Genomic DNA, 21,498 nt, shown 5'->3' with positions numbered 1-21,498 from the left:
ATGGGACAACAGTTTGTCTCACCTTGTGAAATGCCAGAGAATGACAGACACTGATTGTGAACCCCAACATAACACCTTTATCCATTACATTAACAGGCAGGGTCTTCTGGACTTCTGTATTAGTGTTTGGCTTTTAATCAGAAGTAATTCTCAGTCTCTCGTTTCTTTCTCTTCCGCAGGAATGTAAAATGGCTAAAGCACACTGTAGCTTTAGACGTGGGGCATTAGAAAGCTGTTCAGCCATAAAACACCCCTGCTTCCATCACAGAGGCTGGCTGCAGGCAGCTCTAGAGAAAACATTTCCTAAATTTCAACACAGCGAGAGTCTCCACCCGAGGATGCTGCAGTTTGGTGCCCAGAGCCGGGGCTGCTTTGCAGCGAGGCAGCAGGGGCTGGGCACTGTGCAGCCAGCAGCTGGCAGCGCCCTCAGAGGGCAGAGAGCTGGGCAGCCAGGTGCCGCAGGCTCAGCCCGTTGCACAGGATGCACAGGAGGTTGCAGAGCGAGGACAGAGCGTGGTGCAGGGCGAAGCTGCGCGCCAGGCGCCGGTACGCGGGGTCGGAGGCGCGGAGCTGCCGGCGGGGCTCCCTGGCTGCCAGCCCCAGCTCCTGCCCCAGCCCGTGGCTCTGCTCCACCCGCTGCAGCTCAGCCACCAGCTCCGAGGCCGCCCGCCCGAAGCACTGCGTGTTCAGCACCGAGGCGGTGATGCACACGAGGAAGATGATGGTCTGCAGGGAGCAAAGCCACCCCACATGTGGGGAGTTACATTTCTCCCCCAGGCCCCCTGGCTCGCTGCAGTTTGGGTGCTTGGGGGCTTCTTTAAACTGTGTGTGGGTCTCCATGGTTTGCAAGCCAGACAGAGGAGCAGAGGAAGGGGCTGGGGCTGTGTGTGGGGAAGGGGGAACATACCTGGGTCTTGTGCTCCTGGCTGAGCTGCTCGCTGGGGTGGGACATGGCAAACAGGGTCAGGCTGAGGAAGGCACAGGTGGAGCTGATGTGGAAGTAGTAGGGGAAGAGCTCGCGCTGGATGGAGCCGAAGGTGTGGCGAGGGAGGTGCCTGCTCATCACAAACCCTGCAAAGGACCCAGGTGAGTCCTGGGGCAAAGCCCCCTCCCCGTGCCACCCCCCGGGACAGAGCACAGCACAGCCCAACCTACCGGCCACGAAGGTCACCCAGACCTGCATTCCCCAGGAGGTGGAGAGGACGAGCAGGTGCAGCAGTTTGATGGCGTTGGAGGGCTCCGTGTCACTTGCCATGGCGTGCTGGATGGGGACAGGTCCCGTCATGTCAGCCAGGTCAGCCCAGATTCGGCACCGAGCTGTGGCTGCTGCTGTCACCTTGCTGCTCGCAGGGCAAATGCAGTTCAGGTTCCCAAACCTGCTTACTCAGGGAAAGCTTTGGAGCTGGCACAGCCCCGTTCCTGCCTCACCACCACACACCCGACTGGGCTGCAGAGCTGCTCTTCAGTCCCCTCGTATCTCAGGGCAGGGCTCTGCGTCAGCACCTGCGAGCCACATGCCTGGGGTGGACTTTTGGCAAAGTCCAGCCAACGCCCCTCTGACCCCTGGCAGCAGGAACCGGCACAAAGTCAATAAAAAGGGGAAGAGAAAAGCTGGGGCAAATTCACCTGCCCATGCCATGGCCATCAGAGGCCTCTTGGCCAGGGGGAAGTCTCCTTGTTTAAAAACAGAACTGCTTCTGCACTGTTTAACAAAAAACCTGGGGGCTCAAAGAGCAGGGGGCTCCCAGGCTCACCCCCTGCCCCAGACCCTGCACAAGAGCACAGGCAGGAGGCTTTGAAAGAACTGCCTGATCCACTGCAAGGAGTGCTCTGAAAATTAATTAAAACAAAGCTTCTGGGAGTAGCCCATCAATATTGCTGCCTGCAGAATTCCTCCTCCTCCTCCCCTCGGCTGCTGCCTCGGGGCATGAATTACAGCGGGGCTGGCCTTGAGAGAGACACTGCCATCTGATTCTATCCCACTCCTGCAAGGCAGATGAATATGCCCTGTATTGTGATATATTAGCTCCATGTATTTATTTAGGCACCCATAAAATCAGGACCTTAAACCTTCTCATGATGGCAGCACACCGGAGAAGGCGCCCACATCCAACCTGGAGTGCTGGCCTGTAAATCCCCAGCTGTATTTATTCATGGCCTTTTCTTTTCCAAGAGCTTCTTGGCGTTTTGGGGGGATTTTTCCATCCTCCATCAGCCCTGGATGGCAGCCGTGGTGCTTAGGTGGGGCTTTGTTCCCTGCATCAATCCTGAGCAGGAAGGCCATGGTGGGCTCTGAGCCCTGCTGCTCCCAAGGCCCCAGATCTGCCTCTCCAAATGCTTTGGATTTCCTCCATGCAGGAATTAGCAGTGAGAGCTCCGAGGTGTTTTCATGCAGGTTGGAAGGTTGCTCAGAGCAGGGGGTAACTCCCTTTTTTTAAAAGGCATTAAGAAAAATGGTGATTGATTGCTGAATTGGTCCTGGAGCTGTGCACTGATGGGGAGGGCAAAGAAAGGGCTCTGGGAAGGGCTGTAGGGACAGTGCCCAGCAGGTCCCTCCTTCTCTGTGGGATGAGGCAGTGGAGATGGGAGCTCCAGGGATGCTCCAAGCTGCCCAGCCCTGCTGGCCATGCCCCCGAGGACCAGCAGATGCTGTAGGGCCGCAGTTTTCCTGCAGAAGCACAAAGCACACAAGGCTCTGCCGTGCCCCCAGGTCACTGCTGCACCCCCAGGGACCCAGCCAGGCTGGAGCCAGGCCTGGCCGGGGCCTCCCAGCAGGAAAAAGCACAATACTGGAGGAGAGGGAGAGGTCAGTTAGAGTTTAATGTTCAGGCAAATACATCATGCCCTCCACTTTAATCAAGCAGCAGCAATTCCTAACGGTGAGTAGGAAGGATGGCTCTTGTCCCGGTGATAAAAAGGCAGGATTGCTCTGAGTTTTGGGAGATAAGAGGGCTCTATAAAAATTGAATGTTTTGTACCATGTTCAGCCTAAGATGCCTTTATCTTTTGGAGGTTGCCGTGCCAGGCCTTGAGCTGAGATGTTTATGATGGGAGATAGAGCAGAGATTGGGGGTTTATGGCCACAGCCAGCCCAGGGCTGGGAGCCACTGGAGGAGAGGGGCAGGAGCTCCTTCTGCTTATCAACCACCCCTTTCCTGCAGCACAGTCCTGCCTCAAAATTCCTCAGCTCCACGTGAGCTGGGCTGTGAGTGCAGGATGCTGCTCCAGGCTCACCACACAGCAAACCCCTGGAGCAGGCACTCACCCAGAGCAGACAGGGATGTCTGTCCTTTCAAACACTCCTATTGCTGCTGATGGGGTGGGATTTCAGCCCAGATAGGGATGTCTGTCCTTTCAAAACACTCCTATTGCTGCTGATGGGGTGGGATTTCAGCCCAGGAGGAGCAGGGGCTGTTTGCCAGCCCTGCCCAGGAAAAGGAGCAGCACTGGGGAGAGTGGGATATTCCACCAGCCACCCTTACACCAGGGAGGGGCACAGCAGCCACCCCACATCACTGGCCCCTCTCTCCCTTTGCTGCCTCAAAAGGAACCAGTTATGTCCCACTGAAAAAAAAAAATCTGGCTTGGGAAGATTTTGGATCATACAAAGATTCAAGTAGCGTTAAGTGAACTAGAAAACCACGTCCTGTACATCAGCTTACAAAATTTCTAAATAAAATAATAAAAAAGAAAGAAGAAGAGGTGTGACACATCAGTGCAGGGGATGAGGTGGTACAGCAATGCCCCCCAAACCCCAGCCCATGGGACCAAAGCCCCCAGGGAGGCAGGGTCTGGGTGCCACCGTCCCACGTTCCCTTCCGCCACAGAAGTGTCCCCTCATCTGTCTGTCCGTCCGTCTGTCAGCAGGGGACCGTGGCTCTAGAAGTCCTGCAGCCGTGAGATCAGGTCCTCCTTGTTCTTCAGCAGGAACTTCTCGCAGGCCTCGAAGGTGGAGCAGATGTCTGAGGACAGCCCCGCCACGTTGGTGGTGACGTAGGTCAGGTACCCCGGCATGGCCTGGTTGTAATAAGCCACCTGCAGGGCACAGGGCGAGGTCAGCAGGGCCACAGGGCGGGGAGGAGCCTCCCCCAGGGGCTGTGGGAGCATCTCCCACCTTGCTCATCTCCTGTGACTCCGGCCAGATGCAGAAGCCGGAGCAGAGCGTCTCCCCGCGCGTGAACTCGGGCCTGGCGGGGTGCGTGGGCAGCGTCACCGAGCGAAAGGCCACCACGTAGGGGTCCCTGGGGACGACACAGCCCGGTCAGCTGGCACAGCCTGCCTGGCAGGGAGCAGGCTCGGGCTGGGCACTCACCCCTTGCTGCAGGGCTTCCGCCGGGACGCCAGGATGACGAAGTCCTGCGGCTTGTTCTCGTTCCTGAGCTTCTGGCTCACCACGTGGTAGATCATGTCGTCGTCATCGACCTTCTGGACAAGCTCAGCACTCCTGGAAGGGGAGGGGACTGATCACAGAAACCCTGCTGTGCCCCTGAATCTGGGCCTTACACAGTTACAACCCACCAGCAGACCTAAAATATCTGAGGGGACCCAAAACAGGCACAGCCATCAGCCCAGATGGAGCCAGGACAGGGACACACCGTGTGAGGGGTCTCTAGGAGCAAGCAAGGTGTTCCAGACTGCAAGGCAAGATGTACTCTACTACCACCTGTATGGCAGTTGTCTTTTGTCATGTGGGCAGTTTTTCCTTATCTCTTCCACAATCACTTCTCCCTCGGGAGGGGACATCTGCTGATAACAGCTATTTGATGTCAGTGCATGGCTGATAAGAACTATAACATCCCATTGGGAGATGCTCTGCCCAGAGGGAGGAGCCAAGCATTGCTACCCAGATATAATCTGGGGATTCTGGAACACCAGCACAGCATCTCCACTGATTTTCCCAGAGGAACAGCAGCTGCCTCTTCTTCCACTGGATCTTCAGAGGAAGAATCCATCCTTCTCTACAGGATCCCTGCTCCAACAGAACCACCCCTGACACTGCAGGAGGGCTGCAGCCACATTTCCAATTGGACTGCTGTTGGAGAGTTTTGTGCAGACGTGGCTTGAAGGAAAAAGGGCCATGATCATATACAGCTGGTTAAGCAGTAAAAAGCAGCTGTAAGCAGTAAGTTCACAGCCTTCTGATTACAAGAAAAACAAAAACACTGCGTCCTTGATCAAATAATGAGAAAAACACGGTGAAAAACACGGAGTCCTTGAATGTAGTCAACAACAGTCAACAGCAGGATGTAAAAACAAGTATTAGCCTCAACAAGAAAGCCACAGGTATTAGCAACAAAGGAGGGGTTGGCAAAGGAGGGGTTGGCATGTAATCTGTAACCAATGATGAGCTCGGTTTTTGCAATATGTATGAGCTTAATTAACACTACTATAAAAGTATGTAAGCTGGATCGATAAATCCGAGACAAAGATCATCAGTAGGATGTGCTTGTCTCCCTTCACCTTCCTCAGACTGCTGCCAACACCCTCACCCACAGGGTGTCAGGTTGGGTTCTGACTCTGTCAGTGTTGTTCTAGTGTACTGCATTGTTTATTTTATCCTTTTCTTCCCTATTAAAGACCTGTTATTCCCTGCTCCCATATTTTTTGCCTGAGAGCTCCTTAATTTTAAATTTACAGCAATTCAGAGGGGTGGGGACGGTTTACACTCTCCATTTCACAGGAGGCTCCTGCCTTCCTTAGCAGACACCCGTCTTTCCAAATCGAGACACAAGGCAACACACTGTCTGTCAGGAAAGCCCAAAGGGATGCTCAACCCCAAGGCTTAAGCCTGGGGTGTGTCAGAACTCAGTACATCCCTCCGGGTGTCCAGAGTTGCCAAGGTCCCCGCCGGGGGGCTCGGAGACCCTGGCACACAGCCCAGAGCACCTGGGGATTTGATTATGACCCCTGGAGCGAGTTACCAGCTTTGTATGAGGACCTGAAAGTCATAGAAGTTTAAATAGTATAATAATAAAATTATCACAGGGTGAAAATGTAGGTTTTAGGATTTTTGGTATGGGGGTTATGGGGACAAGATGGAGGAACTTGGGCATGTCCAGCCTTTCTTCTTCTTCTTCTTCTTGGTCTCCATTTTCTGTAGTGATGTTGGCACTTTGGGATTTGTTTAGAGTAGAAGTGCACTGTCTAACATAGGTGATAGGTATTGGAAGGTAATTGTAAATATGTTACACATAGTTTGTGGTATAAAAAGACAACACCGCCTCAGGGGCGGTCAGAGTGCCTGTGGCTGCCTTGATGAGCAGATCTTGGCTGGGCAGAAAGAAAATTTTATAGATAAGAATTAATAAACAACTTCAAGACCAAAACTGAAGAGATCTGACTCGTTCTTTGGATGCACGGGCCGAAACAGAGACATCTTGGGGCTGCAATTGACACCTAAGCTCCAACAGGGGTGTGTTTTTGGGGAGGCTGCAGCACTCACACGTAGTGGCTGTCCCACTCGTGCCGGCGCCGCAGGTTGGAGAGCAGGGAGAAGGCTCGGCTGGCCGGGATGCACACGGACATCTCGATGCGGAAGGACAGGAACTTGTCCTCCTCCAGCGTGTACATCCGCACCTGGGGAGCACAGGGCACAGCTGGGACTTGTTCCTACTGGGATTGCCCTGCTTTGGGGCCCAGGGAGAGGGGACAGGGTTTAGCACCTTTTCCTTCTCTCTGGCGAGCGCCCAGTTCGCTTTGGCCACGAGCATCTTCAGCGCAGAGACGTTGTTGTAGCTCAGATAAACCTGGGGCAGGGGCAGCACGTCAGGGGCACGAGGGGGAGCAGGAGGAGGAGGAGCAGTAGGCAGCAGCTCCCACGGGGATCATCCTACCTTGTTGCTTTGGTCCCAGGGCACGGAGAGCGGCACCTCGGTCTGCTTGCAGGAGACGACGTATTTTCTGCAGCAAAGGAACGGCTTCCCTTGTGAGGGGACACAAAGCACCCCCAGACTGTCCCTGCCCCCCAGTGCTGAGCCCCCCCTTTCCTCCTTCCTCCAGCCCCACATCCCACTCGTTTTGCTGCTCACCGGTCCAGCCGAATTTTTTTCCTAGCACTGGCTTCTCTGTACCTCCTCTCTCCATCCTGATAAATGGGAAAAGGCAATTAAGTTAATAGGAAAAGGAGGATTAAAAAAAAAAAAAAACCAAAACAAAAAAACCCCATGCCCTTTTGGGAGTGGGAAAAACACTCAGCAGGGAAGGGCTGGCAAGTGAAGCCCTCTTGCTTGACAGCTGCCACTCTGGCCACACTGCACTGATGGTCAGTGATTAATTGTGATTTATTTCAGCATTGTCACCACGCTCTGATCAAGTGATGGGCACTGGCACATAAGGGAAAATACTTGTTGTGGCTGCAAACCTGAACAATGCCTCTGAAACAAAAACTGTGTGCCCTAGCACCTGCAAATGTTCTCTCCTGGGGAAAAAAAAGCCAAAAAAAGCAGCTTATTTTGAAGAAAGTGCTGGTGTGGTGTTTTAAAGTGGGTGAGAGGAGGTTTCAGGGGGGCCAACTTTGGCCATGAGATGATCTCCATCACAGTAAGAGATCCTAGTTTTAAGGCATCAAAAACTCAGGGAGCTGGACAAGGAACAGCCCAGGAGAAGCTGAGATGCAGGAGTGTTTGCTTTGCCACTGCGCTCATGTGACAGATTTCCCTAAATATTTGGATCCCAGCAAATTATGGATTAGGATGCTTTGAAAGGTACAAAACCACCTCAACACTCCTTCCCCAAAATTATAGAAAAGATGAGCTGGAATTTGCAGGCAATACTCTGCTAAGCCTTGCATGGCTAACACACCTCCCTCTCTGCTCAGGCAAGTGGTTTATTTTATCAGTTACACCCATCAGCAATCAACTCAATCCACTTGCTATTGAGCAATTCCATTCCCACCACCACAAAACTCCATTTGTTTTCCCGCGAATCCGAGAGCCCTCGGGGGCTGAGTGGGATATTCCCCTGTGCCACCAGGCTGGGGAGAAGCCATCCCTGCCGTGCTTACCCCCGGCTCGGGTGCCACCATGGGCAGCGTGCGGGGCTGGCCCTGCTGGTCCAGCACCACGAAGGTCATGAAGGCGCTGTTGATGTGCCGGCGGCTCACAGACATCTCCTGCCCGTAGGCCTCGGCGCTCACCCCCACCTCCATGCTGCCAGGAGGAAATGGGGATGAGGGAGCAGAGGGAGCAGAGGGCCGTGGGGAGGGCGGGAAGGGCACCCCCAGCAGCGGCACCCACCTGTTCTTGAAGGCGTTGTTGACGATGGCTTTGAGCACCAGGCGGTCCCCAACTTGCGACGGGCCCCGGAAGTGGAACATCTCGATGGCCCTCAGCGTGGGGTAGCCATGGCACAGACGGCTGTGGGGACAGGTGTCACCCCCCAGCCATGGCCCCATGCCACGGCACCTTCCCCAACCCAGCCAGAGACAAGGAGACCCCAAAAAATGTCACCCCTGGATCCCAAAGCCAGGCGTGAGAAGGAACAATGAGTGCGAACTGCAATGAGTGTGAACTGCAGTGAGTGTGAACCTTTCCCTGGGGTTCCTCAGCACCTGTGGGACTCCCTGTGCAGTGCCACACAAGAGATAATCAGAGAGCAAAGGTTGCTGGGCACCATCCCTACAGTCCACCTGTGGCCAGACCCAGCCGCCGGTGTCCCCTCCCTGTCCTGGCTCCATCTGGGTTAATGGCTGCACTTTGCTGGAGCAAACGTCTATTTTGGGTCCCCCTGGCCCCCTTGTCAGGTCACCTGGCTGCGATGGTGGCCACGTTCTCCATCCAGGCCATGATCTGCCCCCCGAAGGTGTTGCCCTGGTGGTTGGCGTGGGGAGGCAGCACCAGCTCCACGCTCTCCACGCGCGTCCTTTCCGCCGGCACTGCCCCGCTGCCGTCCCGCGTCTCCAGCTCTGCCACGGGGGACAGCAGGGTTCAGTCTCCTGTACGGCCACTGGGAGCCCTCTCCCAGCACCCCAACAGCCCCTGTCTGTCACCCTGATTTTTTTAAGTTTTTCTAAGCCTTCTGATGTTGACATTCTTGTAATGAACTTTCTTGTAAACACTTTATGTAAATAACTTATTGGTTTTGCATTCTTTTATGGAGGATAAATTTGATGGACTGTTGGTTTGTCCAGTGTCATTGGAGAGGTGGCACTTTCACCCTCCAATCCACTGTCACTTTTGGAAATCTGTAAATGTTGGAGTCAGAAAATAAAAAGTCCCTTTTTTTCCTTGGAAACAGCAGCAAGTCCACGTTGTGTTGTTTCATGTCCTATAGTGACACTTGTCCCTCTCCCCACAGCTGCCCTCCCACTCCATCAGCACCCCAAACCTCCAGGCCTGGCAGTCTGGGGTGGTGGGGCTGATCCCACCATGGCCATGGCATTCCAAACATCCATGTGGTGATCACCCCAGCACCCTGCTGAGGAGTGGGATGTCACCAGTGGGCATCAGGGCTACTTTGGAAGCAAACAGGGCACGGTACCGGTTTCCTGGGGGCTGCTGGTGAGCAGGTCCTTGAGGGTGTCCTTGTGCACCAGGCGCATGCGGCGGCGCTCGGCGGCGATGCTGTACTCGATCTTCTCCTCCTCTGTCTGTGGGATCACAGGCTCCAGCCTCACCTGCAGAGGGATGGGACAGCGTGCAGCTCTGCTGGGGGATGAGCAGCAGAGAGCAGGTGCCCTCCATGCCCAAGGCAAGGCCCAGAGCCACCCACCATGCATCCCCCAAGCACGGGACAGAGCATCACTGACCCATGAAGAAACAGCCATGATGGAAAGCTGGCCCAGCCCAGCCTCAGAGAGGCCATTTCCTCACTGCCAGTGTGTAAGGCAGGCTACAGAGTGCCCCCACCAGCAGCCACTGCTCACCTTGCTGCCCATGGGGCCCTGTGCCACGAAGGTGGCGTACGCCTTGCAGATGCTGCAGTGCTTCCCGCTGCACAGGTCCTCATAGTTCACCTGGATGCCCACCTGGGAGAGGGCACAGCACCCCTGAGAGCTGTCTCTGCTCACCAGGAACCCACATCCCACCATGAGAGAGCCAGAGCCAGCCATAAATGATGTACACGTGGGATTGAAGATGGGAATTGTGGGAGGACTTGGGGATTTGGCCACATGGCTGGTGGGGACGGGCACACAGCAAGGGGGACAGGGGTAGAGGCACACACCAACCTCCATGCTGGAGTTAAAGGCTCGGTTCACTTTGGCTTTGATGTTGACAACTTGCCCGACGCTGAAAAACAGGAAGAGGAGAAAGGGTCTGGGGTTATTGAGGGACAACAGCAACCCAGCATCTCCCTCTGAGGTGCCACGGCATTCCAGCTCACTGCCCGCTGTGGTGAGGCTCCCTGGGACTGTGGGACATGCCAGATGGCCAGCAGGGCACCGGGACAGCCACCCCTGAGGTGTCAGAGCAGTGAGATGTGAGCCCTGAGCAGCTGTGTGCAAGTGGGACCCAGGTCTGGGGTGACACCCGAGGAGGGCAGAGGTGCCCGAGGCTCGCTTGGCACCCCTGCCCATGTGGGCATGCACGTTCCTGCCAGAGCAAACGGCTTCTTCAGCCTTGCATCCACTGTCCTGCACACAGGACCAGCCACGGGGCCTCCCCACAAGCAATGGACACCGTGGGACAATGGGAGGTGGCAGGAGGCAGGGCCAGCCAGGGGCATTTTGCACCATCTCTGACATGGAACATCTGCTGGCAGCTGCTCTCCTCTGTGCCTTCAGCAGGCTTCAGAGGACACACACAGACCCTGCAGCCTGAGCCACTCCAGACTGGCACCCATGGAATGAGCAAATTAAATTTTTTAGTGACGCCGACAGCAGTCTGCACCAAATAACATGTTTAAATCAGGAATATTCCTCATTCCCCAAAAGAGGCCAGTACTAGGAAACTCAGTGGAAAAATAAACCCTGTAACCACCACTTCTCCAAACCCCGTGCCCTCACACATGCCTTCAGGCTCCAGATGAGCTCTGTGAGTGTCACACTCTGCACGCTGGCTCTGGCTGGAGCAGGAGTGGCAGGAGCTGGCGCCTCTGGCCGTCCCCCAGCACGGACCCTGGCACGCCAGAGGGTTAGCAGGGTTAGGTGAGCAGCCCCTGTTGACATGCCATGCCTGGTCAGTGGGGTTAGGGCTCCCAACTCACGGCAGCACTGTGCTAGGCTGGCTGCTCTAGGGCCAAACACGTCCGTACCCGAGCGCGCTCCTCCCGTCCCGCTGCCCAGCAGGGCTGGCAGACGGCTGGCTGGGCAAAGAGAGACACCAAACGTGGGGACAGCGTTAGAGGCCATGGAAGCAGCCAGATGGATGCTCTGGGTGGGTTTGTGGTGAGGGGCATGCAAGGGCAAGGGGCCAGGCAGGCAGGCTGGCAGCCCCACAGGTCTATTTATAGCCCTAAAAGTGCTTTATCTTCTCTGGGCTTATCAAACAGTAGAGGCCATAAATGCCACACGAAGCCCCACTCAAGGGCACATGTGATCCTCCCCAGAGGCTGCACTTCCACACAGAAGGGCACAGGCACGGGGACAATCTGCTGCCCAGCCAGTGAGCTTTAAGCCAGTGATAATTTGGGGTCTCCTCCCTGCCTCTCCCCCACAGCACAAGGGCAGCAGAAGGCACAAACAGCCAGCAAGGAGATCTGACACAAAACTCCTCCACCTCCCAACAGCTCTGCAGGAAATCCCTGCCAGGCCCCTTGCTCGGAGCCTTGAGCTGGACCACAGCAAGTGGGATCCGAGCCAGGAGCAGCACAAATTCCCTGCCCACTTGGAGCAGTGCCCAGCTCACCCCTGAGGAGGGACAAATGCTTTGGAGGGCTTGATGTGGTGCTGTGGAGTGGGCTTGAGGCTGTTCTTCCCTGCTCCTGAAACCCATGGGGAAAAGTTGCTCCAGCAGCAGGGTATCAACCCCAGGGGTGCCACCTCCTGCTGCACCACATCCCCACACTGTGGATTTCTCATGGAGCTGGGCCCCAGGGAAACGGGCACCTCATGTGGGAGGACAAAAGTGTGAGTTCAGCATTTCCTGGGAATGACAGTAAAACCCAAGACTGAGTCAGACCTCTCCGTGCCAAACAAACCAGCTGACAGCCAGGGACCCCAGTGCCAGCCCTGGGTACCCACACTGGTGCCTGCACAGCAGGGAGTGGCTGGGCAGCATGGATGCTGAACTGCATGGATCCTGCACTGCATGGATCCCATATGGCAAGGCAGGAACTGCTGGGCAGCATGGATCCTATATTTCACAGATCCCATATTGCACGGATCCTATATTGCACGGATCCTATACTGCATGGATCCTATACTGCATGGATCCTATATTTCATGGATCCTATATTGCACGGATCCTATACTGCATGGATCCTATACTACATGGATCCTATACTGCATGGATCTTATATTGCATGGATCCTATATTGCACGGATCCTATATTGCACGGATCCTATACTGCATGGATCCCATACTGCATGGATCCTATATTTCATGGATCCTATACTGCATGGATCCTATATTGCACGGATCTTATACTGCATGGATCCTATACTGCATGGATCCTATATTGCATGGATCCTCTATTGCATGGATCCTATACTACATGGATCCTATACTGCATGGATCTTATATTGCATGGATCCTACATTGCACGGATCCTATATTGCACGGATCCTATATTGCATGGATCCTATACTGCACGGATTCTATATTGCAAGGATCCTATATTGCACGGATCCTATACTGCATGGCAAACCCCCAGGGAGCCCCATGGAATGGTACCCAGGTGGGAGCAGACAGGCACAGGGGGTGTGGGGGCTCTGAGAGACCAGTAAAGGTGGGTGGCAGTACCTGGGCTTGCTGGGGGTACAAAAGGAGGAGCCTGCTTTGGGAATGCTGGGTGGGAATGATCACAGTGCTGGGAGCCCATGGAGGATGAGGATGGAACCCTGGGAGGGTTTTTGTCCCCTCAGCCCAGGAGAAACACTGTCCCCTGAAACACCACATCCCAAGGGCTGCATGAATCAGAGGGGACAGCTCTGTGGGGCAGCACCCAGGGGGTGCCAGGACCAGCCTGGGATGGCATTTTGAGCGGGCACTGCCCAGCCTGGCACATCCCACAAAGCCGGGAGCACTGTGGGCTGGGTGGGTGAGCCCCTCTGTGCCTCTGCCACCCACACAGCCGCTCCAGAGGCACGGCCTGCAGGATTCCAGCTTTCCAGAGCACTAAATCAGAGCTGCTTCCTGAACAAAGCCAGGGAGGAGCTGGCGCTGGGGGAAATACCGGGAAGCCAGCGCGGCTGGAGCTCCCCAGGCGAGCAGACAGCGGATAAATCAGAGCAGACAGCAGCCCTGCAGCCTCATCCCTGGCTGCCCTGCCAGCCTGGCACTGCCCCTGCACCTCTCCTCCTCCTCTGGGCACGCTGCTCCCAGCTCCAGCCCCTGCCCACGTTGCAGAGGGCAGAGGGGGAACCCCAGTGTTTGCCTGGGAATTTACCTAATGGTGTGCTCAAAATAGATGTCGTCCATGGAAGCCGTGACGCACGGGCAGCCGGCGTGTCTCTCGGCTGGAAAGGAAAAACAAACTGCATCAGCAACCTGCAGCAGCGTGCTGAGGGTGTGTGGGGCACGAGGGATCCTCTGCCCCACGTCGCAGACATCTTTTATGGAAAATCCTTTCCGTAGGATTTTTCCTCCTGAGGAGCTGAGAGGCCTCAGGAACAAAATGTAACCAATGGTTATCTGCTGCTGTGGAATGCAACAGGTGCATCTGGGATTGGTCTCACGTGGTTGTTTCTAATTAATGGCCAGTCACAGTCAGCTGGCTCAGACCCTCTGTCTGAGCCACAAACCTTTGTTATCATTCTTTCTTTTTCTATTCTAATAGCTAATATTCTAATAGCTAACCTTCTGATGAAATCCTTTCTTCTACTCTTTTAGTATACTTTTAATATAATGTATATCATAAAATAATAAATCAAGCCTTCTGAAACATGGAGTCAGATCCTTGTCTCTTCCCTCATCCTCAGACCCCTGTGAACACTGTCACAGTCCCAGGCTGGTGACACTGGTGACACCCAGCCAGTGTCCCTTTCCCTGCTGAAGCCCATTGAATCCCAAACCAGAGTGGGATTTGGGGTTTCTCCACCCGCAGCAGCGTGGGTTTGCAGATGTTTGAAGCTTTGGAGGATGTGCTGGTGTTTGCCTTCCTTCCATGAGCTTGCAGCTGTGGAGATGCACCAGCAGCTGATTCCATCTCCCCGTACACAGCAAATATTTCAAAGCTGCTCTGCTGGTGTGCAGCTTTTCCCTTGGGACTCCAGGGACCTCAGACTGCAAAACCACTCTGGGAACCCCATCCAAATGCAGAACTGCACCCGTTCCCCTGTCATCCCCTCCCCGTGCTTGGCTAAGCTGGTGAGCCCCATTGCTTCCTGCTGAGTGGAGGAGCTCAGCCCGCTGTGGCTGCTGCTCAGCTGCCCCCAGCCTGCCCTCCCCATGCCCTGCACAGCAGGCACGGAAAAGGGCAGCCCTACAGAGGAAGGATTTTGATCTGTCCCCAAGCCAGCAGGCATGCTGCAGTGCACGTCTCCTCCCCTCCTTGTCCTGCTCCTCTTTGCTCTCTAATTACTCAGCAGAACGCCGTGACGTGGGTCCCCAGCTGGCGTCACTGCGAGGCACACACCGTGCTGGGCTGCCAGGGATGAGCTGCTCCTGTGCATGCTGCCTGCTGCCTTCCCTGGCAGCCAGCAGCACGAGGGCTCCAGAGGGATAGGGTGGCTTACAGGAGGGAGAGGATGGCTTACAGGAGGAAGAGGATGGCTTACAGGAGGGAGAGGATGGCTTACCAGAGGAGAGGATGGCTTACAGGAGGGAGAGGATGGCTTAGCAAAGGAGAGGATGGCATACAGGAGGGAGAGGATGGCTTATAGTAGGGAGAGGATGGCTTACAGGAGGGAGAGGATGGCTTACCAAAGGGAGAGGATGGCTTACCAGAGGAGAGGATGGCTTATAGTAGGGAGAGGATGGCTTACCAGGGGAGTGGATGGCTCCAGAGGGAGAGGATGGCTTACCAAAGGGAGAGGATGGCTTACAGGAGAAGAGGATGACTTACAAGAAGGAGAGAATGACTTACAGGAGAGAGAGGATGGCTTACCAGAGGAGAGGATGGCTTAGTGGAGGGAGAGGATGGCTTACAGGAGGTAGAGGAGGGCTTACCAGAGGAGAGGATGGCTTACCAAAGGGAGAGGATGGCTCACCAGGGGAGAGAATGGCTTACCAGAGGAGAGGATGGCTTACAGGAGGAAGAGGATGGCTCACCATGGGTAGAGGATGGACCACCAGAGGAGGAGCATGGCTTACCGGAGAGGCAGGCGGCCGTGTCGATCCACTTGAGCAGCTGGCCGGTGCTGAGCTCCCCGCGGTGGTTGGTGTGGCAGGGCTGCACCAGCTGGCTCATCTGCACCTCGGTGGGGTTGCGGGCAGCCGGGGTGCTCGCCATGGCCCCCCGTGCCTCCTCCTGCTCCCCTGGCTCCCGGGCACGGGGTGCAGAGGTCGAGCCCTGTGGGGCACAAAAGCTGCATTTTACACCAAGGGGAAGCAAATCCCCTGAAGGAACCTGTGAATACATTCCCCACACAGAGCTGGGAGAACACCAGCCCTGCACAGCCCTGCACACCACCAAACCCACCCAGCCCTTGCCAAAGACAAGGTGCCTGCAGCTGAAAGGGAAAAGATCCCTCTAAAAAAATCTCCATAGGGGATTATTCCAGGTTTTCAGGCCATTTATCACCCAACCCCACTGCTCCCTCCCAAAAACCACGAAAAAACCCTCCCAAAATTAATCACTCCTCTCGGAAGGGATTTTTCCCCTTGACAGCTTCATTTTTAGGGTGCTGCAGCACAGGATGGGTTTTCTCTCCTGGGGCTGGACAGCGCTGCACACCTTCCACCAACACCCCCCTGCACCAAAGGAAGGACTGGAAGCCATGTGGCACAAGCAGCAGAGGAGGAGCACCCTCAGTTTGGGGTTTTTAGGGTAGTGAAACATGTTCCTTGTCCATTTGCAGGGCACAGAGCAGCAGGGTGGCAGAGAGAGGAGGCTGGGGTGGTGCTGGCAGGGAAAACAGCTGATGGGAGATGTCAAGCGAGCCGTGTTACACAAGGGGTGAACTCAGTTAGCCTGGTGAGTAACTGAGCAGACACGAGGAGCTGTCTGGGCTTCGTCAGAGCCCTTCCTTCCGCTTTCTGCTCCCGCTGCAGCTCCTGCTCCCAGCACTTGTTGCAGGAGTCCCGCTGCAGCAGCAGCTCCCCTGCCCTTTGCTTCACCCAGATTCTTTAGAGATGGGTTCATGCTGAAAACGAAGCTTTCCCGACTACCCTGAGCTCGCTGCCTCTCAGAATAGCATTTTCCTCCAGCGGGTCTAACCTCTGTTTCCATAGCTACTGGTACACGACATCCCGGGAACGGGAACGGCACAAACCCTGCCCGGGCAGGGACACAGCGAGCCCACGGCAAGGGTGGGATCCCCCATCCCACGCTGAGACCCACCAGAGCCCCTCCAGAAGCCTCCACACCCCTGTGTGAACCTCCCGGGCTGCTTCCCAGCAGCAGAAGCGCCTCCTCGAGCAGCACAGAGCTATTTTGGGAAGGCAGCAGGCTCTGGGGGACGAGCCAGCAATGCAAAGAGCTCCAAAGCCGCCTGCTGCAGCGTGAGCAGACAGCCTGGCCCAGCATCCCGCCGGTCATTCTCCCAGAGTGTGACAGCTCCGAGTCTCAGGGAAGGAGCTGCTGGCTGTGGGAATGTGCTGGGAGAGGGTGCAGCCAGGCCTGGCATCCCCTGGCACGGCCTGGGTTAGTAGCTGGTGGCACAACGGGAGCCACGGGTTAGTTGCAAGGCACGGAGGGTACCTGGAGGCCATTGCAACAGAAGCTCAAGATGTCTTCAGGGACTATAACATTCCCCTTGACCATTTTTAAGAGGCACCTGGAAAGGAGCAGAGTGGCTCTGGTTACGGCGGGATGGGCAGAGACGGGGTGGCTGTGTCCCAGCAGAGTGTGTGGCGGGTTGTCACAGCCTGTCCCCACATCCTGACATCCCTCCCACACCACTGACCCCTCACCAACACCCATCAGAGCTGACAGGGAGAGGGGCAGAGCTGGGGCAGGTGCCTGCCATTCCACGGGGGTCACCAGCCCAGGTGAAAGAGCCCCAGCTGTTTCGGGGAGCTGGACCAAGCACACATTGCAGGGCTGTGGCCAGCCCCTCAGCCAGCCATGCTGTGCCAGTGTTGCTCCATGTGACACAGGGCTGTGCCTTGAAGCTCCCCTGGCCGGAGCAGGGACTCTGCTGCAGTCACAAGACAGCCAGGAGCGTATTTTTGGCAGCAGGCAGGGCTGAGGCTGCCATGGGTGGTACTGGGGGCAGCAAATAGGAAGCACCCGGCTCCAGCAGTGCTGCTCCAGTCCCTCTGCCTGCCAAGCCCTGGCATTCCACAAGGGCATCCTGTGTCCTTGGGTGCCTGCAGGCTCCAGGGCCACGTGCAGGGTGGCTGTGTCCAAGCTGGACATTGTGGTGGCATTGCAAGGAAAGGCAGTGTGGGAGCTGCAGCAAAAAAAAAAAAAAAAAAAAACCAAAAAGAAGTGGAAGAGGCTTCATATTTACAGTTTGCTTTTAGACACAACAGTGCCAGGCCCTTGGCATACCCCCAGCTTCCCAGCACACATCCCTCTCCCATGCTGTTAAAACCAGGCTGCTGGAAGTAGCAGCTCTTTTCCCAATGGATTGGGAATTTTGGCACAGGGTTAAAAAAGTGGAAGGTGTAGATTTGCCTCCTATGCCATCAGGAGCTGGGGCATCCCACAGAGTACGCCCAGTGTGGTCAGTACAAAACAAGACACAAACAGGAGCCTCTTGCAGCCTCCCACCCCTGCCCCAGCAGCACTGGGCTTTGCTTTCCCCAGCCCCACGACCTTTTCCCTAGCCCCATGACCTGTCCAGCCTTGTTATTGAGGTTTGGGAGCTTCCTGATGGCTCACCCGCCCTTGCAGGAGCCCGCTGCAAGAGTTACTGTCCTGTTGAACAGGATGGGTTTGCTGCCCAACGCAGGCACAGGGCGGTGGCAGCGGCTGGGGGTGGTCCTGTTACACCCACAGCCCCAGCCAGCAGCTCCAGAGGGACATTCCTTGGAAACCCAAACCTGCTGCTGCCTCGGCAGCGGTGTCACCTTGTCCCTGGGTTGTGTTAGCAGGAGGGGGACAAACACTCAGAGCTGTCTGCTTTGCATCATCCCCCTGCTGCTGGCCAGGCAGCCCCAGCCCGGGGAAGGGGAGCGCCCCGAGACCCAGAGCCACCCAGCTGGTGGGCATTTGTGGAGTATTTGTTATGGAAACCAAGCCAGCCAGTGTCTGTCCTCATTAAAATCTTCAGCCTCACTCAACTGTCACATTTTTAAAGCTGTTGACTGATGCAACCCTCGGGTCACCATGGCAACGGGATGCAGTACCCAGGCGATGATGCTCTTACTCTGTCACCCCTCGAGTGACCCACTTCTACCCAAAAAAAAAGAAAAAAAAAAGTTTGCATTAGAGGAAAAAAATATCCCTTCCAGCAGAATATTTTTCTTGCCTCCTGCCACGCTCGCTTCCTGTGCTGCTGAAGGCGTAAGGAGCCCACAGAGCAAACCAGAGAGGAAAACAAACACACCAACAACCCTGCAAATACTGGGGAGAGGGACCCCACAGCACCCCACAGCTCTCCTACACCCTGGCAGAGGGGTGTCCAACAGCACCCAAACACCCACAAGCTCCAGGGAATGTTTCTGCTGTGAAATTCAGTGCTGGCCTCTTCAGAAATCACCACTGTGCACAAACCTCCACTGCAAACCCTCGTGGGTGCCACAGCTCCCCAGGATGGTGCTGGGCAGAGATGCAGGAGAACAGCTCTTCCCCCAAATCCTTGAGCCCACTGACAGCAGGGTTTGCTTCAGCCACCCCCAAGGCAGTGGAAGAGAGGGAGAGACCAGGGTGAAAATGGGGATCCCAAGTGCTGGGCTTTGGGAGGGGTCTGGGCAGAGCAAGGCCACCCTCAGCTGCCCTCAGAGCTCTCTCACCATCCACTGCCACCTCTCAGATACCTAACCCCCATTTTCCCTCACCTGGCTCTGTCTCCTATCCCCACTCCAGCCCCTTGGTTTAACCCGACCCCTCCCTGGAAGTATTTAAAGAAAAAAAAAAAGGGGGGAGATGGTGGTGAAGAAAGCGGCGACAACGAAGTTCTCATGGCGGATTATTGGTGTATAATTGAGCGATATCCATGGTAACAAGCAAATCTGCACGCGTTAAAAAATTACCCTGACCTACTTTGGGAAATTCTGCCATCTCCATAGGGCAGTGAGGGCTGTCCATCCGCCGAGACCCGGCCTGCCAGCAGTGACAATGCCAGCAGCATTGGAGATGCCCAGCACAGCCCAGCCCATCACGCCATGCCCACCAGGATGGAGCAGGGTCCCCAGCATGAGAGCTGCTGCTCAGGATGGGACAAGAGGCACTGAACTGCCAGGTCACAGCACGGTGAGGAAACACAGCAGCTCCCTGCAGTGTGGGGCAGGAGGGTGGCCAGCCCAGAGGAAAGGCCAGCACACACTGCAATGGGTATTTTTGGGACCACACATCATGTTTCCTTAGAGTACATGGAGCAAAGCAAGGCACGGGGCCAGGAAAGTGCAAACCGAGGGTCAAAGGCAAGAGTGGGACACAGGATGACTCCTCTTACCAGGGGCTGATGGTTTTCCAGCCATCACCCATGGGAAAGCATCGCTCAGTGTGAGCAGGGACACCTCCAGCACAGGGTGCAGCCCCCCCAGCCCAGCCATGCCCACAGCCCCATCCATACCCCTGCCCGAGTGCTCTTTGCAGCTCCCATGAGGCTCCCACGAAGGCTGGCGCTGGTTTGCCGGCACAGGGCCGAAGTCCCCCAGGGAGTGTCCCAGGGGACAAAGGGACAAAGGTCTGGCTCGTGTGCAGGGGGTGAACAGAGCCATATGCCACCCCAGAGCACCTGCACACACCTCCGGGGCCAACATTCACACGCATGGGGACACCCAGGAGCGCCGCCCAGCCCGGGCAGCTTTGCCCTGCCACCCACGGCGTTCCCAGGGAGGAGCTGCCATAACATCAACACCAGCACCTTCAGAGCACCACAGCTGGGAACCACCACGGTGGAGACCAGGCTGCTGCGAAGGTCCACACCCTGGTGGTCTTCACTGTGTGGTCCCCGCAATGGGGGTCACCACGGCTGAGAGCACTGGAGTAGGAAACGCCCAGGTGAACACCATGGGGATGTGGTGGTCCCCACCGCGGCCAAGACCACCTCATTTGAGGCTGCTGGGGTGGCGACCACATCCAGTGCCACCCACCAGCCCCAGCACGTCCCTCTGCCCTCCCCACACCGCCACCATTCCCAGCAGCCCTGTGCCCATGCTTCCCAAATATCTGCCCCTACTTGAAGCGAAAGGAAGCTGATTCAAGCCAAAGCCCCCAGCACTGCTCCTGCCAAACCCTGGGCGGGGTTTGGTGTCCCCAGTTCTCTCCCGCTGTCCCCACTGCAGCCCGAGGATGCCACGTCCCCATGGACAAGCCGTCGGTGCCCACCGCGACGGGGCAGCAGCACGGCTCGCTGCCAACCCCAAAGGCAGGCAAACACCACCCGGGTGAGCAGGGGGTCACCAGGGGCTTCCACCCCACATCCTTCCCCCGGAAGAGCCGCCCGGCGCCGATGCGTGCCAGGACAAGCCGGGAATGAAGAACTCTCTCCAGCAGCTGCGCTCCCCCATCCCCGGCGCTCCCCGCCGACCCCCACGGTGCCCAGCTCCCCGCAGGGCTCACCTCAGCCAGAAGAAGCTGAGCATTTGCGGGAGGTGTCGGTGCCACGGCTGGCTCGCAGGAGAAGCGTCCGGACACCTGCGGGCGCGGGCGTCGAGGCCGGGCTGGCGCGGCGCCCTGGGCCGGGGCCAGGCACACACCCCCGCCCGCTTCCTCGCATGTGGCCCCGCGCAACTTTTCTTAAGGTAGCGCTTGGCAGATCGCGGCCCGCCTGGAAAATGGCCGGCGCTCGGGAGCTTGGCGGGGGACGCGGCCGGGAATGCGCCGGGCTGGCGGCGGGAGCGGCGGGAGGCACCGGCCGCAGCTCTGCGGAGCGCGGGGATGATGCTGGCCTTCATCCCTCCCCAGGGAGCGGCTCCCGGGGGGGCATCCCCTGCCCAGCCCACTCATCATCGTCTTCTGCCCCCGTCTCCCCAGCCAGGGGCACTCGGTTAGGCTTACCTGAAAATATCAGTGGGAGCTGCGGGTGCCCACACCAAGCTCACCATCCGGAAAAACCTCGGCAAACTTCTCCAAAACCAATCCAATCCACTCCCTGGCCCTGCTGCCTTTGAGCTACCTCTGACAGGTCTTATCACAAACTCCCTTTTTGTCTTTTTTTTTTTTTTTTTTTTTTTTTTTTTAACA

The 21,498-nt window shown here is 56.5% G+C and overlaps 2 protein-coding genes across 3 annotated transcripts; both read right to left on the bottom strand.

The window, feature by feature from the left end:
- Window positions 1-54: 54 nt before the first annotated feature.
- TMEM205 (transmembrane protein 205) lies at window positions 55-2,692 on the bottom strand. Its single transcript, XM_063166160.1, has 3 exons — window positions 1,156-2,692; window positions 908-1,071; window positions 55-726 (listed from the first exon to the last, which is right to left on the bottom strand). Exons 1-3 carry the CDS (start codon window positions 1,283-1,285, stop codon window positions 427-429), a joined length of 594 nt encoding a protein of 197 aa, XP_063022230.1. The 5' UTR covers window positions 1,286-2,692; the 3' UTR covers window positions 55-426.
- A 109-nt stretch (window positions 2,693-2,801) lies between these two features.
- Window positions 2,802-21,242, bottom strand: ACOT11 (acyl-CoA thioesterase 11). 2 transcript variants are annotated; one of them, XM_063166157.1, is made up of 18 exons: window positions 20,875-21,242; window positions 16,900-16,975; window positions 15,351-15,549; window positions 13,486-13,555; window positions 11,191-11,241; window positions 10,166-10,226; window positions 9,863-9,964; window positions 9,478-9,613; window positions 8,746-8,902; window positions 8,235-8,354; window positions 8,003-8,147; window positions 7,029-7,084; window positions 6,834-6,900; window positions 6,663-6,746; window positions 6,443-6,576; window positions 4,313-4,444; window positions 4,115-4,241; window positions 2,802-4,035 (listed from the first exon to the last, which is right to left on the bottom strand). In XM_063166157.1, exons 1-18 carry the CDS (start codon window positions 21,207-21,209, stop codon window positions 3,880-3,882), a joined length of 2,208 nt encoding a protein of 735 aa, XP_063022227.1. In that variant the 5' UTR covers window positions 21,210-21,242; the 3' UTR covers window positions 2,802-3,879. The 2 variants fall into 2 exon arrangements, with proteins under 2 accessions (XP_063022227.1, XP_063022228.1); XM_063166158.1 differs by lacking the exon at window positions 11,191-11,241.
- Between the last annotated feature and the right edge of the window lie 256 nt (window positions 21,243-21,498).

The sequence above is a fragment of the Melospiza melodia genome, chromosome 11 (assembly GCF_035770615.1).
Source record: "Melospiza melodia melodia isolate bMelMel2 chromosome 11, bMelMel2.pri, whole genome shotgun sequence".
Classification (NCBI taxonomy): domain Eukaryota; kingdom Metazoa; phylum Chordata; class Aves; order Passeriformes; family Passerellidae; genus Melospiza; species Melospiza melodia.
The sequence above is the reverse complement of the archived record's forward strand: the minus strand, read 5'-3'. Positions and strand labels throughout refer to the sequence as shown.